At 46.0% G+C, this 14,440-nt stretch overlaps 1 protein-coding gene across 4 annotated transcripts in view; it reads right to left on the bottom strand.

Moving 5' to 3' along the window:
• Window positions 1–13,278, bottom strand: part of LOC122397998 (retinal-specific phospholipid-transporting ATPase ABCA4) — a 34,008-nt gene extending 20,730 nt beyond the window's left edge. For 2 of the 4 annotated variants that reach the window (XM_043397557.1, XM_043397560.1), the window contains exons 1-20: window positions 12,794–13,278; window positions 7,525–7,609; window positions 7,220–7,443; window positions 6,836–6,978; window positions 6,637–6,767; window positions 6,172–6,557; window positions 5,780–6,094; window positions 5,465–5,717; window positions 5,202–5,390; window positions 4,912–5,126; window positions 4,612–4,822; window positions 4,143–4,504; window positions 2,937–3,225; window positions 2,656–2,850; window positions 2,380–2,597; window positions 1,998–2,182; window positions 1,403–1,932; window positions 939–1,322; window positions 277–861; window positions 14–202 (exon numbers count right to left, since the gene is read on the bottom strand). In XM_043397557.1, the coding sequence (XP_043253492.1) occupies window positions 14–202; window positions 277–861; window positions 939–1,322; window positions 1,403–1,932; window positions 1,998–2,182; window positions 2,380–2,597; window positions 2,656–2,850; window positions 2,937–3,225; window positions 4,143–4,504; window positions 4,612–4,822; window positions 4,912–5,126; window positions 5,202–5,390; window positions 5,465–5,717; window positions 5,780–6,094; window positions 6,172–6,557; window positions 6,637–6,767; window positions 6,836–6,978; window positions 7,220–7,443; window positions 7,525–7,587 (5,067 nt within the window). In that variant the 5' untranslated portion in view covers window positions 7,588–7,609; window positions 12,794–13,278. Of the gene's footprint in view, window positions 1–13; window positions 203–276; window positions 862–938; window positions 1,323–1,402; window positions 1,933–1,997; window positions 2,183–2,379; window positions 2,598–2,655; window positions 2,851–2,936; window positions 3,226–4,142; window positions 4,505–4,611; window positions 4,823–4,911; window positions 5,127–5,201; window positions 5,391–5,464; window positions 5,718–5,779; window positions 6,095–6,171; window positions 6,558–6,636; window positions 6,768–6,835; window positions 6,979–7,219; window positions 7,444–7,524; window positions 7,610–12,793 lie in introns of those variants that run through there. The other 2 variants (XM_043397558.1, XM_043397561.1) reach the window with 2 other exon arrangements.
• Between the last annotated feature and the right edge of the window lie 1,162 nt (window positions 13,279–14,440).

Here is a 14,440-nt window from a genome sequence, read left to right as displayed (position 1 = left end):
CGTCGGACGTTACCTCTTTCTCGTACTGGGACAAAAAGTCTTTGTAAGTGCCCTCCTTGAACGACGTCCACCACGTAGGAATCTTTGGCTCCTTGAATCCGTCCGACGCCACTCGAATGATCGTCGACCGAATGTGATCCAATCTTTCCTCCAAGTAGGCGTCGTTATATTCCGAGGACGTGTTCCGCGACGCTATGTTCTCCTTAAAAAATTTGCTCGAAATGTAATCATCAACGCCCAGGCGAGACGTTGCCAGAAAAAGATTAATGCAATTACCTCGTACTTGGCGTCTAGGTGCAATACATCGATCCACGTCAGCTCTCTGTCGGTGAGAACGAACTTCTGGCAAAAGTTTGTGATACTCGACAAAAGGACCTTCTTCCTGACGAAGCTGGGCACGATCAAATATTTGTCCACGTCGCAGGGGTGTGCTTTGCCCAGCGCGAGTTTCACCACGAAATCGGTCAATCTGTCCGTTCGTACGAAGGTGTCGGCGACGCTGACGGCGATGTTCGGCATGTCCTCTATCAGAGTTAGGATAGGTTTCATCTTGGAGTTCTCGTAGATGATCCTGATCTTTTGCCACACGTCACCGCCGGCCAGCAGATCGATCGTGGCGTCCATAAGCTGGTATATTCTGATCAATTGCCATCTACGTGCCCAGACCTGCTCGGTTCTGCGTAGGAGCGACAACGTTTCGTTGGAGAGGTTCCTCCAGGTGGTCGAGTCGAAGATCTTCGATCTGACGGTCAAACGCGGCGCCGTCGACGATAGATTCAACGCCGTGTCGGCCAGCCTGGCCAGAGACGAGCTCAACGGCGTCGATTTCGTCAATGCGGATCTTCGTCCTGACACGACGAGCTGTCCAGGCATTTTTTTTTATACATATATAAAAACTGGAAATAGGAAATTATCGAGCGTAGTTAATTCCCACTCACGTAATACTCTTCGCTGGTGATGGTCCTCAGCAACTGGTACGGATCGAACGAGCATATCTCGTTTATGAATCGCGTCCTGTTCGGGGTGGACCAGTAGCTCGAATCGAAGCGAAAATTGCACATGGTACGTCTTATGTCTCCGTAGGGCAAGAAAGCGTTCGCCGTCCCGTCGACCGTGATTAGGCTAGCACCTAAAGCGATCGTTTCCTCGGGATGAGCGTCGAGGATCTTCAATAACTCACGCGCGTCGCCGCTCTCCACGAAATCCCACACGTTCACGCGATCGTTCTGCACTTTGATATTTTTTAAAGCGGTTGCAACGTGGATCAGTGCTTCGGAGACACCCTCCACTACCAGTCGGTAATTCGTCCACTCGTAGGGCTGCTGGAAAAAAACGAATCGGTAATCTGTGATCCTTTCTTTGTAGGCCTACGCTGGTTTTTCGACTATTTTCTTGTAATTACCTTGTAAATTGACTTTGTTTTATCGTAATCCATCAAGCTGCCTCTCAGTTTCCGGAGCAGATTCTGCAAATAGGTCCTCGAGAACGGTACGTCGATCGTCGCGTTACTCTGAGTGATGTTTTTGATGAGTTTCGCGAGATCGTAGACGTCACCGATCGACGTCATCAAGAACGATCGGTATTTATCGACAGGCTTCCTCCAAACGGACTTCTCGGACATGTACAAGTCGGTGTAGGCGTTGAAATTGTCGGGATCGAGGTCACAGGTGAAGTTCTTCAAGCTTCTGTACTCGTTGCGAGTGAGACCGACGAGGGAGTCGGACCACCATTCGAACAATTGCGAACAGGTGACGGCGGTCTTGTTGTCGAGCGAATCGACGATTCGTTTGTCCACGTCGGGGTCCGATAATCCGGTCGCTAACGTGGCCAAGACGTACGGTAATCGATTGTAATAAATCGCCACGGGTGTTCCGCCATTGAATCCCAACAAGGACAGCCAGTTGATGTACGTCGTGCCATTATTTATCGATCCTGAATTGGAAAATAGCGTTCCACGTAACAAAAAACAAATTTTTAACGATCGTTCGAATACTCACTGTCGAACAGAATATCGGTCGCGACTTTCGTCGACTTGTATACAACGTGGGCGATGAATTTCGACAGGATGAGAACGCGATCCTTAATGACGATCTTCGTATCCCAGATTTCGCTGGCCGAGAGATTGCTTTGGAACGCTGCCACGGTCTTGTCGAGCTCCAAATCGACGTAGAAGAGAATATTTCTACAAAATGTCGTCTCTTCATTCCGCGTCCTCCGCGTGACAATATCAATAATCCCGTTTGATTCACCGTGGCGTATTTATTATCGAATAAACATTCATTTATGTAATTATACTTGGTAAAAGTTTTAACGAGCATACAAACCTCAAAGAATACCATGTCGGGAGAGAAAACATAAGAGACGAATAAATAAAATTACCTCACGTCGTTCTTAACGTCGGACCATCTCTCCCGGAACACACTTTTCACTTCGGGCGCCAGCGACTCGAGATTTTCCCAAAAATTCGGCTCCTCCGCCAGCGCCACGTCTTTCGCGTCGTTGATCAGGTTGTCCAGCTTCTTGACCACGCGGCGAAATCTCGCGTAACCGTGGATCCAATCGAACGGTGGCAGTTGTACCCTGACGTCGTCCTGGAACTGATTTTCGGCGCGGATAACGTGGCCGTATTTTCTAAACGGAAGTAAAACTACTCACGATATGCGTCACGTTGATTAACAACGGCTGCCTCTTCCATTCTCGGATAAACAAAGCCGGATTGCAAGAGATTCTTTCTATCTCTCGTACTATTTCACGGGTGCCGTTTCGCAATTCCATCGCGGAACCGACGCTTTCCCTTTGTACGCAGGGCCATTGTTCCTCCCGAGATTTGTAATCGTCCAGGACGGATATCTGTAACAGACGTTGCGAGAGAGAAAGGAATACGGCGGGGCCGAACGTAATTTCGGTCGGATCGAAAGAAAACCGGGGAAACGAACGAGGTGAACCGGTTTCATGGTGATAAGGTCCGCCACGTCGAGGATCAACGGTGACAGATTCCTGAGGAGGGCGCTGAGGATTATTTCCGTCTGCGGCATGTCCGTCAGTATTTCCGGTAGCCTGGCGACGTGATCGTTCTTCTGGATCTGATCGACGATCTTCTCGACCTTGTAGAACACCGCGGACGTCGCCCAGCCGATCGCGTGCATGTTCTTCCATCCGTTTCTCTCTTGTATGCTGAACAGGGGGCTCTCCATCACGCTGAAGAACTTGCAGATCAGACCTACACTGCAAAAAGACACAACGTGTCGCTAAAGGGATAATAACGACATTTATTTACGCGCGGAAACGGTCTACCAGGCCGTCCATTTTGCTCCAAATCTGAATTTTCTATTATATTCGAGCTCCAGCGACGTGCCGCTGTTAAATCTAATTTACAAGAGATTGAAGGGGGCTGAAAGTAAAATTAAAACTAAAACTCTACACAAGATTAAACTAAATTATTTCATTAAACCAACTACGCTGAAAAGTACGGCAAAAGTACCAGCAGGTTAAAGGGTGGATAAATGAAAGAGAACCAGCAGTATAGCGATAAAAGGTTTTACAAAGGTTATACGTGGCGATTACCGGAAAAGAAGGCAGCCACGTGCAGAAGCAGAATAACACAATTATAGCGGCAATTAATGTTACAAGTCTTTAATTATGATTGCTCTTAAAATAAAGATGAACGCGTGAATATTCCAGGAACTTTTCTTATCGATACGTGACGGGGATCATTTACGAGCAAATACATTATTCAAACGACATTTCGGTTCCCTGCCTTATGACTCGAGGTGCATAATAGATACGATAAACGGTGGAAAATTATACATGTTGCTAAAAGGAACACGATAGAAATACAACATAACGATAATTAAGTTTCTTGTATCCTCGTACATTTAAAACGTGTACACCGGAATTAGGCGAAATGTAACGTGGTTACATTCGCCACCACGCTATTACACGCAATCATCATAATTGCGCTGTAATCACGCACTGTTACTACCTAATTGCGGCGTAACTATAATCGTAAATCTTTAAAGCACGTAGCAACTGTTTAATCGTCGCAATTGGAGCAATCAGATTACAGTTTGGCCAAAACCTGGCGCTGTACTGTACAGAATCTATCCTTTAGAACAAACAAATTGTTTCCATTGTTCGCTTACCTGATCTGGAAAGCATCCTCCACCGCAAGATCGGTGGTCCAAGAGGCGCTGAAGTTTCTCTTCAGTTTCTCCAAATTCGCCAAACTATCGTACGTATCCTTCTGATGCATCAAAGCATCGATGTACCGATAAATATCGATCGTCTGCGCGTTGAATCTCGTCCAGTCGAAGTCGTTCCCCGTCGGTCTTTTCGCCCCCTTCAAGTTGTAATCCAGCTTGCTCCGCACCGACCCCGCGAGACGACAGACCAGAGCTTTCAACAGAGTGTCGTTCGAGCGCTTTGGAAAATTTAATAAAGCCGGCGGACTCGGTACCGTGCAGTAGCTTCTGGTGAAATTCTCGTACTCTAAAATTTTCAAAACCTGCGGATAAAGATGTACCGTGTCCGTGATAAAAAGACAGCTTCCCGTGTTTCGCGACAGCGGAGGTCCTTGAATAATAAATCTCTATCGCGCTATCGTTCACCGACCTTATCCCTGTCCGTCGCGGTCAAGTAGAACGCCTCGATCAGCTCCGTTTTGTGTTCCCTGACTTGATCGACCCAGTCGTTGTCCACCGTTCGTAGATCCTGCAGGATCAGCCTGCCCAGCAGATCTACTTTCATCAGATCGCCCTTGATCACGTGAAACATGAAACCGCAGCAGACCAACTTCTTCACTATGCTCAAATGGATTCCCAGGCTGCACAGAACGCGAAAAGGAAACTGTTAGCTCTCTTGTTTTATAAGCTCCTCGATAATAGAAACGTTCGACGATCGACAAACGCTCACACGTCCAGTCTTCCTTGGGATTGAGTTTCCTCGAAAGCTCTCATCCACTTGTCGTTGACCTTAAAAACCGACCAGTCGGGACCCGGTAAGGTCGGTGAGGTCAGGTACGACACGAATCCTTTCACGCTCCTCACGATCGACGTTAGATTCGCTTTTTCGACCGCGACCGGATGGCTGAACGCCATGCTGACGGTTGCGCCAAAGGTGTCCATCGTCTGTCGAAATTAACTTTCAAAGCGTCAGAACAATCGCGAGCCTTTTCAGAGACGTTAATAGAACACGATGCTTACGATATTCTCGAAGTTCGTTAGCTCCAAACAGTTGTACGCGTCGGAGATGAACTTCTTCCCGGAATCGCTGCAGAGTACATCGCTGATCTGTTTCGAGTCGTAATTCGTGTCTTTGAAATGTTCGAAAATCTCGTCCAACGTGTCGTTCCGGCAAAAGTACACCTCCGGCCTCGATTCGTTCACGAATTTCTGAAAGACGAGTTACATTTCTCTGAACATCGAACGAGGATCGAACTGTGATATGGAATACAACGATTATCAACCTCGACGAAGCTTAATCTGGAAAACGATCGCAGTAGCGTTCGATAAACGTTCGGATCGAACTTCAACAATTGTTCCACCGTTGCTCTGTGATTCATGGAGACGTTGTAAAGCCTGTTTTCCAGGTCGTCGTTGATGATGGCCGCGTGGTGGGCCATTCTGACGATGCTCTGCGCGAAGGCGAACGCGTAACTCAAAGAGTCCAGGATGTTCTTCGAGAAAAAGTTCCTCAGTCCGTCCAAAATTTCAGGCGGGCTGCAAACAAAATTAGTAGAATCGTTTCGTTGACTATCTATCGTGTTATTTAAGAAGCTCACAGCTGGATCTCATCCTTGTGACGATCGATGATCGTCTTAGCGAGCTTCGCTTCGCTCTGCAGAATCGCGAAGCTCAGATCCAAAATTTGGGTGAGATTCTCGTCGATACCAATATTGGAGAACAGGTGATCCATGGGGCTCTTTAATCTGTCCATTATCGAAAAAAAATCGTCGGAAGCTGAAGTTTCTCGATTCCCAATCATCCCTTTCACCAGCTCCAATAATTTGTTCAGCCTCAAGAATGCCTGTCGCACGATCGGCCAATCGCGATCGCTCGAGAACACCGTGTCCAAAACTGTCAGCGCCTTGTCCACGCTGGGGACAGATTCGTAAAAAATGATCGTTACATATCACGACACGCTCGAGAGATCGTTTTCCAAACGTGTACTCACAACGTGAGATCGATCTCCTTGAACGTGACGTTCTTGAAGACCATTATCATCTTCGGCAACCATTCGCGCAGCTTTAAGTACTTCGGTACGTGGTCCTCCACGATTTGCAGATCCAAGATCGTTTCGACCGCTCGTTTCAAGTCCTTGAAGAAATCGTAGTCGCGAAACTTCGCCATTACGCGATCGACCATCTCCAGCAAACCGGAGAAGTCCAGATGCTTGGACAAGTTCTCGAGGATCCCGGGTATCATTCCCGAGTCGATTCCGCAGAGTATCTTCGAGATCTCGACATAGTCCTCCTCCCTGGGCAGTATCAGGTACTTCTTCAGGCTCTCCGGCGAGCATATCACGCCGTCGATGTTGGACGAGCCGAACGTCTCGATCAGCTATCGCGAATAATCAGAAACAATTAAATCGCCGGAGCATTTATCGGTCGTTTGGCTTCTTTTACTCGACGATACTAACGTATAGCAATTTTATGGACGACTCGAACAGCTCGTCGATCAATCCCTCGCGAGCGTACGGCATCTGCCGCTTTAGGAGGCTCTTGATCGCGTCGTGATCGTTGAAGAGATCGCCCAGCCGGATACCGCGATCTACGCAACGAATTCGACGATTAAAATGATTGTTCTCCGTGTTGTGGGTCCAGTTCGTACACGCGTACCGAAAAGTGCCTTGATCTCCGGCTTGGTGAGTATCTGAGCCATCGATTTTAGCAGCTGGATACTGTTGGGCATGGTTTTCACCGCGGAGAGGATCGTCTCGTTGCCGAGCATCGGTTGTAACTCGATGACCAGCGGACCTAGACTGTCGCGAAAATTTATTTGCAACCCTAATTTTACTAATAGATGTTTACGTTTATTTCAGTATTATTTATGCTATTGACTCGTTTGCAGTTTGATCCGCATCGAAGAGTTTACCGAATGATTTGCAACGAACATTAAAATTTAATATCGAGAGATACTCGGTTTCTAGTAGAATCGACGTAGAACCGCAAACGAGAAATAAAAATGTCGAACGTGTCGTGTGTTCTTTTTTTTGGACTAACGTGGCGTTCCCGTAAGAAGGAACCTCTTCGTATTCCGTGAGGGGATCGCACGGGTTTCCGAGGCTGCAAATGAAACTCTGAACGAATGGAAGCAGACCGTTTCGCGGCATCGACCTCGCAGGAAATTGGCAAGTAGGATAGTACTTCGGGTCCACATTGTCGCGGATCGTGTAGAGGATCATGAACACGACCACGGGCCATACGAACACCAGAGCCAATATCCCCTAAACATTCAAGTTCGTACACGTCTCTTACAACGCTTCCTCAGACCTCCAGAAAATGATTTTCAATCGTTAAGTAATTACCGGTTGTCGTTTCCGGACGATGTAGTTCTTCCAAAGAAGAAGCCCGATCTGGTCGACCCTCATTTTCACGAGGGTGATCCCGAACCTGCAAAATCAGTTAAAAGAATATTCTCATCCCAGTGGTAAAATTGTTAAATACACAGATTATTACGAGGGTTGATCATGGAATTATTATACGCGATTTCCTTTTTCAATAGCTCGAAAGGAACAAATCCCGAGTGGCGATAGTAAATATCAATAAAAAGTTTGACGACTTTTTGGCTGGGCGAGATTTCTGCAAAGTCGGGAAGGAAATTCGGAATTCGTAACCCCCATAGATCGTTTTATCCCGCCCGGAAAGTTGCAAGAATCTTGGGTAACTCGGGGAAGTAAGTTCGACGGCGAAAGAACTACGGTTTTTGGCTCCTCGCGACAAGAGTGTATGGGTAAGCTCGTACAAGTTACAAAAATCTCACTTTGTCTTTATGGGAGACGCGTCGAAGTCTCGATTCGACTTCCCTCGTCGCGACAAAGTTATTTTCGGTTATGTCGGGGTTCGTGTGCTTCCCGAAACGTTCCATTCCCTAAATGAGACCAAACGGTGTTTAGTTCGATCGCTAAAATTACTTTTACCAAACGATCTACGTCGAAGACAAGATTCATTTTATAACAAGGAAAAAATATTTTTTTCGTAATATGAAATAAATATTATCTGTATATTAGGAAGAAATATTCTATTTCTAATATGGAATAAAGATTCATTTAATATTCAGAAAAACATATTTTTCTCGTAATAAAATAAATATTGTATGTATATTTGAATATTAAAAAAGGATTGAATCTCTTTTTAATATTATATGAATGTGTATACAATATTTTACTAGGGTTCTTATCTGGATAATGATTTCCAACAACGAACGAAGCGAAATATACTACGAAAAGACGATTAAATTTCTATTTGTAGGCTCAGGTTTATTAATTTCTAATTTCTAATAAATAAGAAAATTTGTTTAAAAGGAAAGTTGGATATCATTCACTTCTGTCCAGACCTCGGCATTTAAACTTTCAGTTACAACATGCTGCACCCATCAGCAGAACGTATAATTTTACGAATACATGTAGCAGAAAATTAGACTTCTTTGACGGGTTCCCATACTTCCCTCGTATCTGCCATTTGTAAAGTCATTACCACAGATTTAACTATCGTACAATACTTGTAATGTCACTCGGTTGTACAAACTCGTGGCGTCGCTTTGTAACATCATTGGAACAATTATAACGTTACGGTAATGAGTCGTTTCCGTTTACGAAGATAAATGAACAAACAGAAGTTTCAGATTGCAAGTTCTTTGAAACGATTCAACAATTACGAATGAAGGGGTTAAATAAAATTTGCTGACACGGTAACGTTAATATTGACTTGAACCGTTGAACAAAGAGGTGAAAAGTAGGAAATGACTGTGGAAAGAAAGCATTCGTTGTGTGCTTATCGCGCGATGGGTTTCGTGCCTCAAATTTACACAAAAACCATAGCCGAGGCATTGTTACGCCCTCGTAATCAGTTCGTGATTTGATAATGCCCGCTCTGTTCGGCGAGAACTGCCATAAAATATTAAACAAACGTGCGCAAAGTTCACGAGTAGGCGAACGAAGACAGTGGTCGGTTCTCGTCGAACAAAGTATACCATTTATGTTAATACTTTCGAGACAATGGGCACTACAACTGCGTTTTATCCCCGAATCTGTTAAACTCGTTAGTAAGGTTTATCTAGCAGATTCTGCTTCAGACGCGACGCTATTAATCATTTGAACATTCTGTTCAAACTAATTACGTACTAATAAACTATCCACTAATTGGGGACCGTTTCAACGATTAATAATGTCACGTCTAAGGCAGGATCCGCGGGATAAGTTGATAGAGCGGATCGAGTTTATCGATATCGTACGCAACCGGCTGACGTTGTCTCGGTTTCGATTGATCTCGAGCACCTCTCGTTCCCACTCGTTTATCCCGGGGCCCCCGTAATTTCGTCGGGCGGATAGTCGGTGCGGTTTTTTGACCGGCTTTCGAAAAAAAAAACACATCGACCGGCGGGATCCCGCGATAGAGTCGCGCGTAGTGGAAATCGCGATCCATAAATCATGATCGGGAACGGGGAAACCGCGCGCGAGAGCGATACAACGCCGCGAAGGGCAGAACAAATATTTGAAGAGCGTAACAAGCGTGTCTGCCGATACACCGACGACCGGAAACGCGGCTCTCTGTGTCGCGTGCTGCGCCCGGGGATCCATCGGGGGGAAAACGGAACAATGACACGAGCGGATTGCTTTCGTACAAGAACGAAGTCGATTCGCCTGCACTTCCGGGTGAAACGACGAGCCTGAAAGTAAGTTGACGAGCTACGCGTATCCCGGGGCCCCGAACGCGGACGTAACGCGTCGTTTGCAAACATAATCGCACGATACATCGACTTTTCCAATCAGAACCAGCCGCCATATTTGATTCTACCTCGATCGAGCGCCATTCGTATCGGGCAGTCTTCGATCGATTAATATACCGTTTCCACGATTTTCTTTCTGGTATACAGGGTGTTCAACTCGGGGAAATCTCATTGATTATTTTGTCGTAAGATTGAAACAACGAGCGCCAGTTTATCTGTCCATTTTGTTTCGATTCAAAGTTCCGTCGTTCTTATTGGACGATTTTCCAATTTATTCGATCGCGTTCAGTTATTGTGCACGCAACGTCTCGTATAAATCATTTATTACGTATTTCGCGAGCATCTACGTGACGCTGTAGCAAAAACTAGCATCGACAGATTTATTTATGAATTTTCTCGCGACCGCGCTCTCCTTCCATGTTTTGCTTCAATTATGAAATTAAATCACGGATCTACGAGCTTCCAATCACGAGATAAAAATTATAGCAAACGATCCGAAGAAGAACGTTTAGAAGGCTCCGTTGGGGCGAGGGTTGACGGTTCGAAACGCGCGGGAATATAAACGGTACGATTATGCAACCGTATCAGGCTCGACGAAGGCGATGTAAAAATTTTTTTAAAGAAAAAAAAAACATGATAAACAGTGCTAGGTGTATTCTCAATGGCCTCCAGATCGACTGTCATGCGCAAGCACGCACACCAGCTCGTGCTCGTCCGCATACCCGTTATTATTCGGGTTCAAGATTACGAAGACGCAAAGTAATTATTGATTTGGAAATACCATCTCTACGCTGTTATTTCGTGTAATGACCGCCGTTGCGGATCCGTTTGCGAAAGCCTTGGCGCGCCTCTCGATCGCGACGAGGAGGACGAAGCAAATATTAACAAAATACAGGGACACGTAACCGCGCGACGGGATTCCAGAAGAAAATAAATAAATGGCGATCGATACGGGATGGATTCGCGTGACGCAAAAATTACCGACGCGTACTTTGCACCGTGAATAAAAAAAAAAAAACAACAACGGACGATCAGCGTTTTTCGAGAACGGATCGGAAAAACAACGCACGAGGAAGTCGAGGTGAAAATTACGTGCGGCGTGTCCGATACGTGACCATTGATTAACGTTCGATAATTATTATCGAGGCTTATTAATTATTGGGAGTGTCACGTGGTACGAAACGATCCCGGTCGGACGATGTTTGCATTTATTATCACGTTGCTCATCGCGTGTACTTTCACTGTGTTTATCAATTATGTCGAACACTCCACCCTTCGAATGAATCATTCGATAGATTGATCGTACGATCGGGTCTGACACTCGACGACTTTATTAACGGCGCACGAGCCTCGTTCGATAAATGCAGACAAACGACCTGTTATTTTAATACGATTTGCCTATTTTTTGGCGTAATCTCTGCTGATACACGTCCGTTCCAGGCTCCAGTATTTAATCAGCGTAGAATTCTTTGTCTTTAAGGTGTCTATTATCTATTCCCTTTCGAAACCGTCGTTTTTGCGCGCAGCCTGCGGTATGGTATTTTAAATGGCCGCCGTTTTCGTTTTCTACGGGCAACGACAGCGAACGAAAGCGGTATAAACGCGGGAAGACATTCCCCGGCCGTTGAATCATTCTCGAAGTACAATAATTACAAAGAACCAAGAATTCTTTCTTCCGGATTTGCTGAAACCACAGCCTCCTTTTCTATAAAATGCAATTGCTCTATCGTGAAATTCCAGTTCTATTTATAATTAACAGTCTGCCACCCACGTATACACTAAATCGCGATCTACACCTTCGATTGGACACTGAATTTTTTACTACGGTGATGTTAAAAAAAGGAGTGACTTTCTACAAAGGTACAGCTGCAGGGAAGTCGATGAAACGAGTCGAGACAAGCGGAGATAACGTAATTAACGCTTTTTCCGAATAACTCGGCATCCTTGTACGGTAATTTGCTCGTAAAGTTACGCGGCTCGATGGCCCCCGGCTATAAGAGGAAGATCCTTGAGCCGCGGATACGCTCGACAATAGATCTTCGCCGTGTTTGGACGCAAAACGTTCGAACCGTAGAACCAAAAGCGTCTATTTGTCGGTCGACGACACCGAGCGATCATGGGGGAACAACGACATCGCTTTTCTGGGAAGTAAAAACAGATTGCACCCGATCGTAGCTGGTCGAGCAAGTTTCCCCGCGCCGTATACCTTGCCGATGGCCAAACAGCAAGAAGAAAAAAGGACTCCCGCGCGCATGGATCTTAAATACGAAACGTACGATACACAAATTCGTACACAGAACCCGAGTTATTGGCAGTTATTGATTTATTATTATCGTTTGACACCGTTTCTGCGAAATTCGTTCGAAGGTTGTGTTGTTCAAATCGAACTTCGGAAAGGTAACGAGGAAACATTATTTCTCCTTTTCAGAATCGTCGCAATGAAATGACAACTTGGAATTTACGCCTACCCGTCGAGATTCATTCCAGTCGTTTTGCATTTCGCATTAGCGTTTAATTACTTGCGAGTTAAGGTCAGATAACAAACACCGCGATCGATGAATCAACGAGCGAACAACGCAAATCGATCGATGCACGGAGTGAGATAGAAGACCGGTGAAAACCGTGTTCGTGAAATGAAATTTTATTCGTGGAACAGTGAATCGGTGACTTTAGATTCGTTCGTTAGCATCCGTTTACGTTTCGCTCGTAAATTCATTCATAAATTAGAATCCATTATCCCGTGCATCGTATAAACCAGTGGTTCTTAACGCGTTGCTCGATCGAAGGGTGTCTGTTAAAAGAAACGATTCCTAAGAATCACGTTCCGATACGCGATCGCAGTAACTTACGGTCTCTGTGCTAGTCGAGCGCCACGAGTCGCCGCGGATCGATGGATCGGTTTTCACCTTATCGGCGTATAATGCCGTGTGTAATATCACTCGCGCCTCATCGAGCCGAGTCCGTGAGCTCGCGGAACGATCACCAAACCGAACGGTACACCCTGAAACGTCCCATCGATCACGAGTTACGGCGAATCACTCCGAAATTGATCATCGAGAGAACACGGGTAACGCAACCCTCGGCCGAATCTCGTCCGCGATCTAACAGCGGTGCCCGTACGCCTTCGATCGAACGTTCCCCCCGGCGAGCTCGAGCGAAAACACGAACCGAAAGGGGACTTGCACCGTCCCCGGGGGCCCCGTTTCTTCGCCTCCCGACCTTCCTCGTTCCTCGGTTTTTCGTTTCGCGGCAGTGAAACACACCGGCTCGCGTTTGATGCACACTTGGACGACGGTCGCAGCTCGACTGTTACCACCACCGTGATCCACGACCACGTGGACCTTAGCAATGCCTCAACATCCGCTCGTGAATATGTATTTATAGGCCCGTACACACGTACGATCGCACGCGCGCTCGTATTTCACGACCAAACGATCCCGACCCGATAATTCAACCATTTCTTTCTTTCTTTTGCACGAACCGACCTACGGACTCTCGTATTCGGTTCCTGGGATTCTGTTTTTTTCTACGCACACGGTCGAGTCTAGCCAGGGAGACTATAAAGTTCATTTGCACCGCTGATAGCGATTAGTCGGATTAGAGAGATCATTCTCCCGTGCAACAATGATTCACATTGATTATCTAACTTTCACTTCCTCTGTTATGCCCGATAGAAGGTTTCCGTTCGTTCGAATGTATTAAATTTTGATCTATCTGCCGGTAAAACGAATAAAAAGACGAACGAAATCGGAAAGACGAGGGTCCGCGCAGCGGGGAGGCTTCCAGGGACCCGTTCAACTATTTTTCGATGGAAATGAAAACGCATAGCCACAGGTAGAGACAGTGGGTACAAGTTCGCAGAACTCGCGTTCCCACGATTTGAAATTTATATGATTTTGAACGCGACCAGCGCCAAACGATTTTGTTTCGAGCGCTAATTGGATTTTTCGATCAATCGTTGCCACTGAACAGAGATAATGAGCTCCGTCGATGCAGTCTCGATAAATTGTGCTCGAACGTAAAAAGAATCGCGTTCAACAAACGCACGCGATCGCGATTCGAGACAAGCAGGTCGTTCGTGCGACCTCTTAGCATTTATATGTTTAGCTAATAACAAGTCTCGTAATTGGTATCGAAAAACTCGAGCCAAACAACATCGATCGTCCAAAGCATAACGATTTCAAGTATCAATTAGCCGTCGAAGGGAACGAAATAACCGCTATTCGTAAGATACGAGTGTCTCGATTAAATAAAAAAACGAAATACTCGCGATAACTCCGTTTCTAATTAATCCCTCGCGATGGGAGATCGTTAACACGTGGCCTTGGGTGGAAAAAATGTTCGACCTCCGCCCCGTGTGACGCAAACGGTGCCCGTTTCCGCAACTCCGTTCAACCCGATCTCCGCACAATTTGTTTTCATCTTTCCCTCGTCGCTTTCGTCACGATTCGCGGTTCTCGCGTGTATTTTTTATTTACCAAGGCTCCTTATCTCGC

This window comes from Colletes gigas, unplaced genomic scaffold (genome assembly GCF_013123115.1).
Source record: "Colletes gigas isolate AHSC1104 unplaced genomic scaffold, ASM1312311v1 Colletes_gigas_Sc00010, whole genome shotgun sequence".
Classification (NCBI taxonomy): Eukaryota; Metazoa; Arthropoda; class Insecta; order Hymenoptera; family Colletidae; genus Colletes; species Colletes gigas.
Note: the sequence above shows the minus strand (reverse complement) of the source record. Positions and strands in the feature narration are given on the sequence as shown.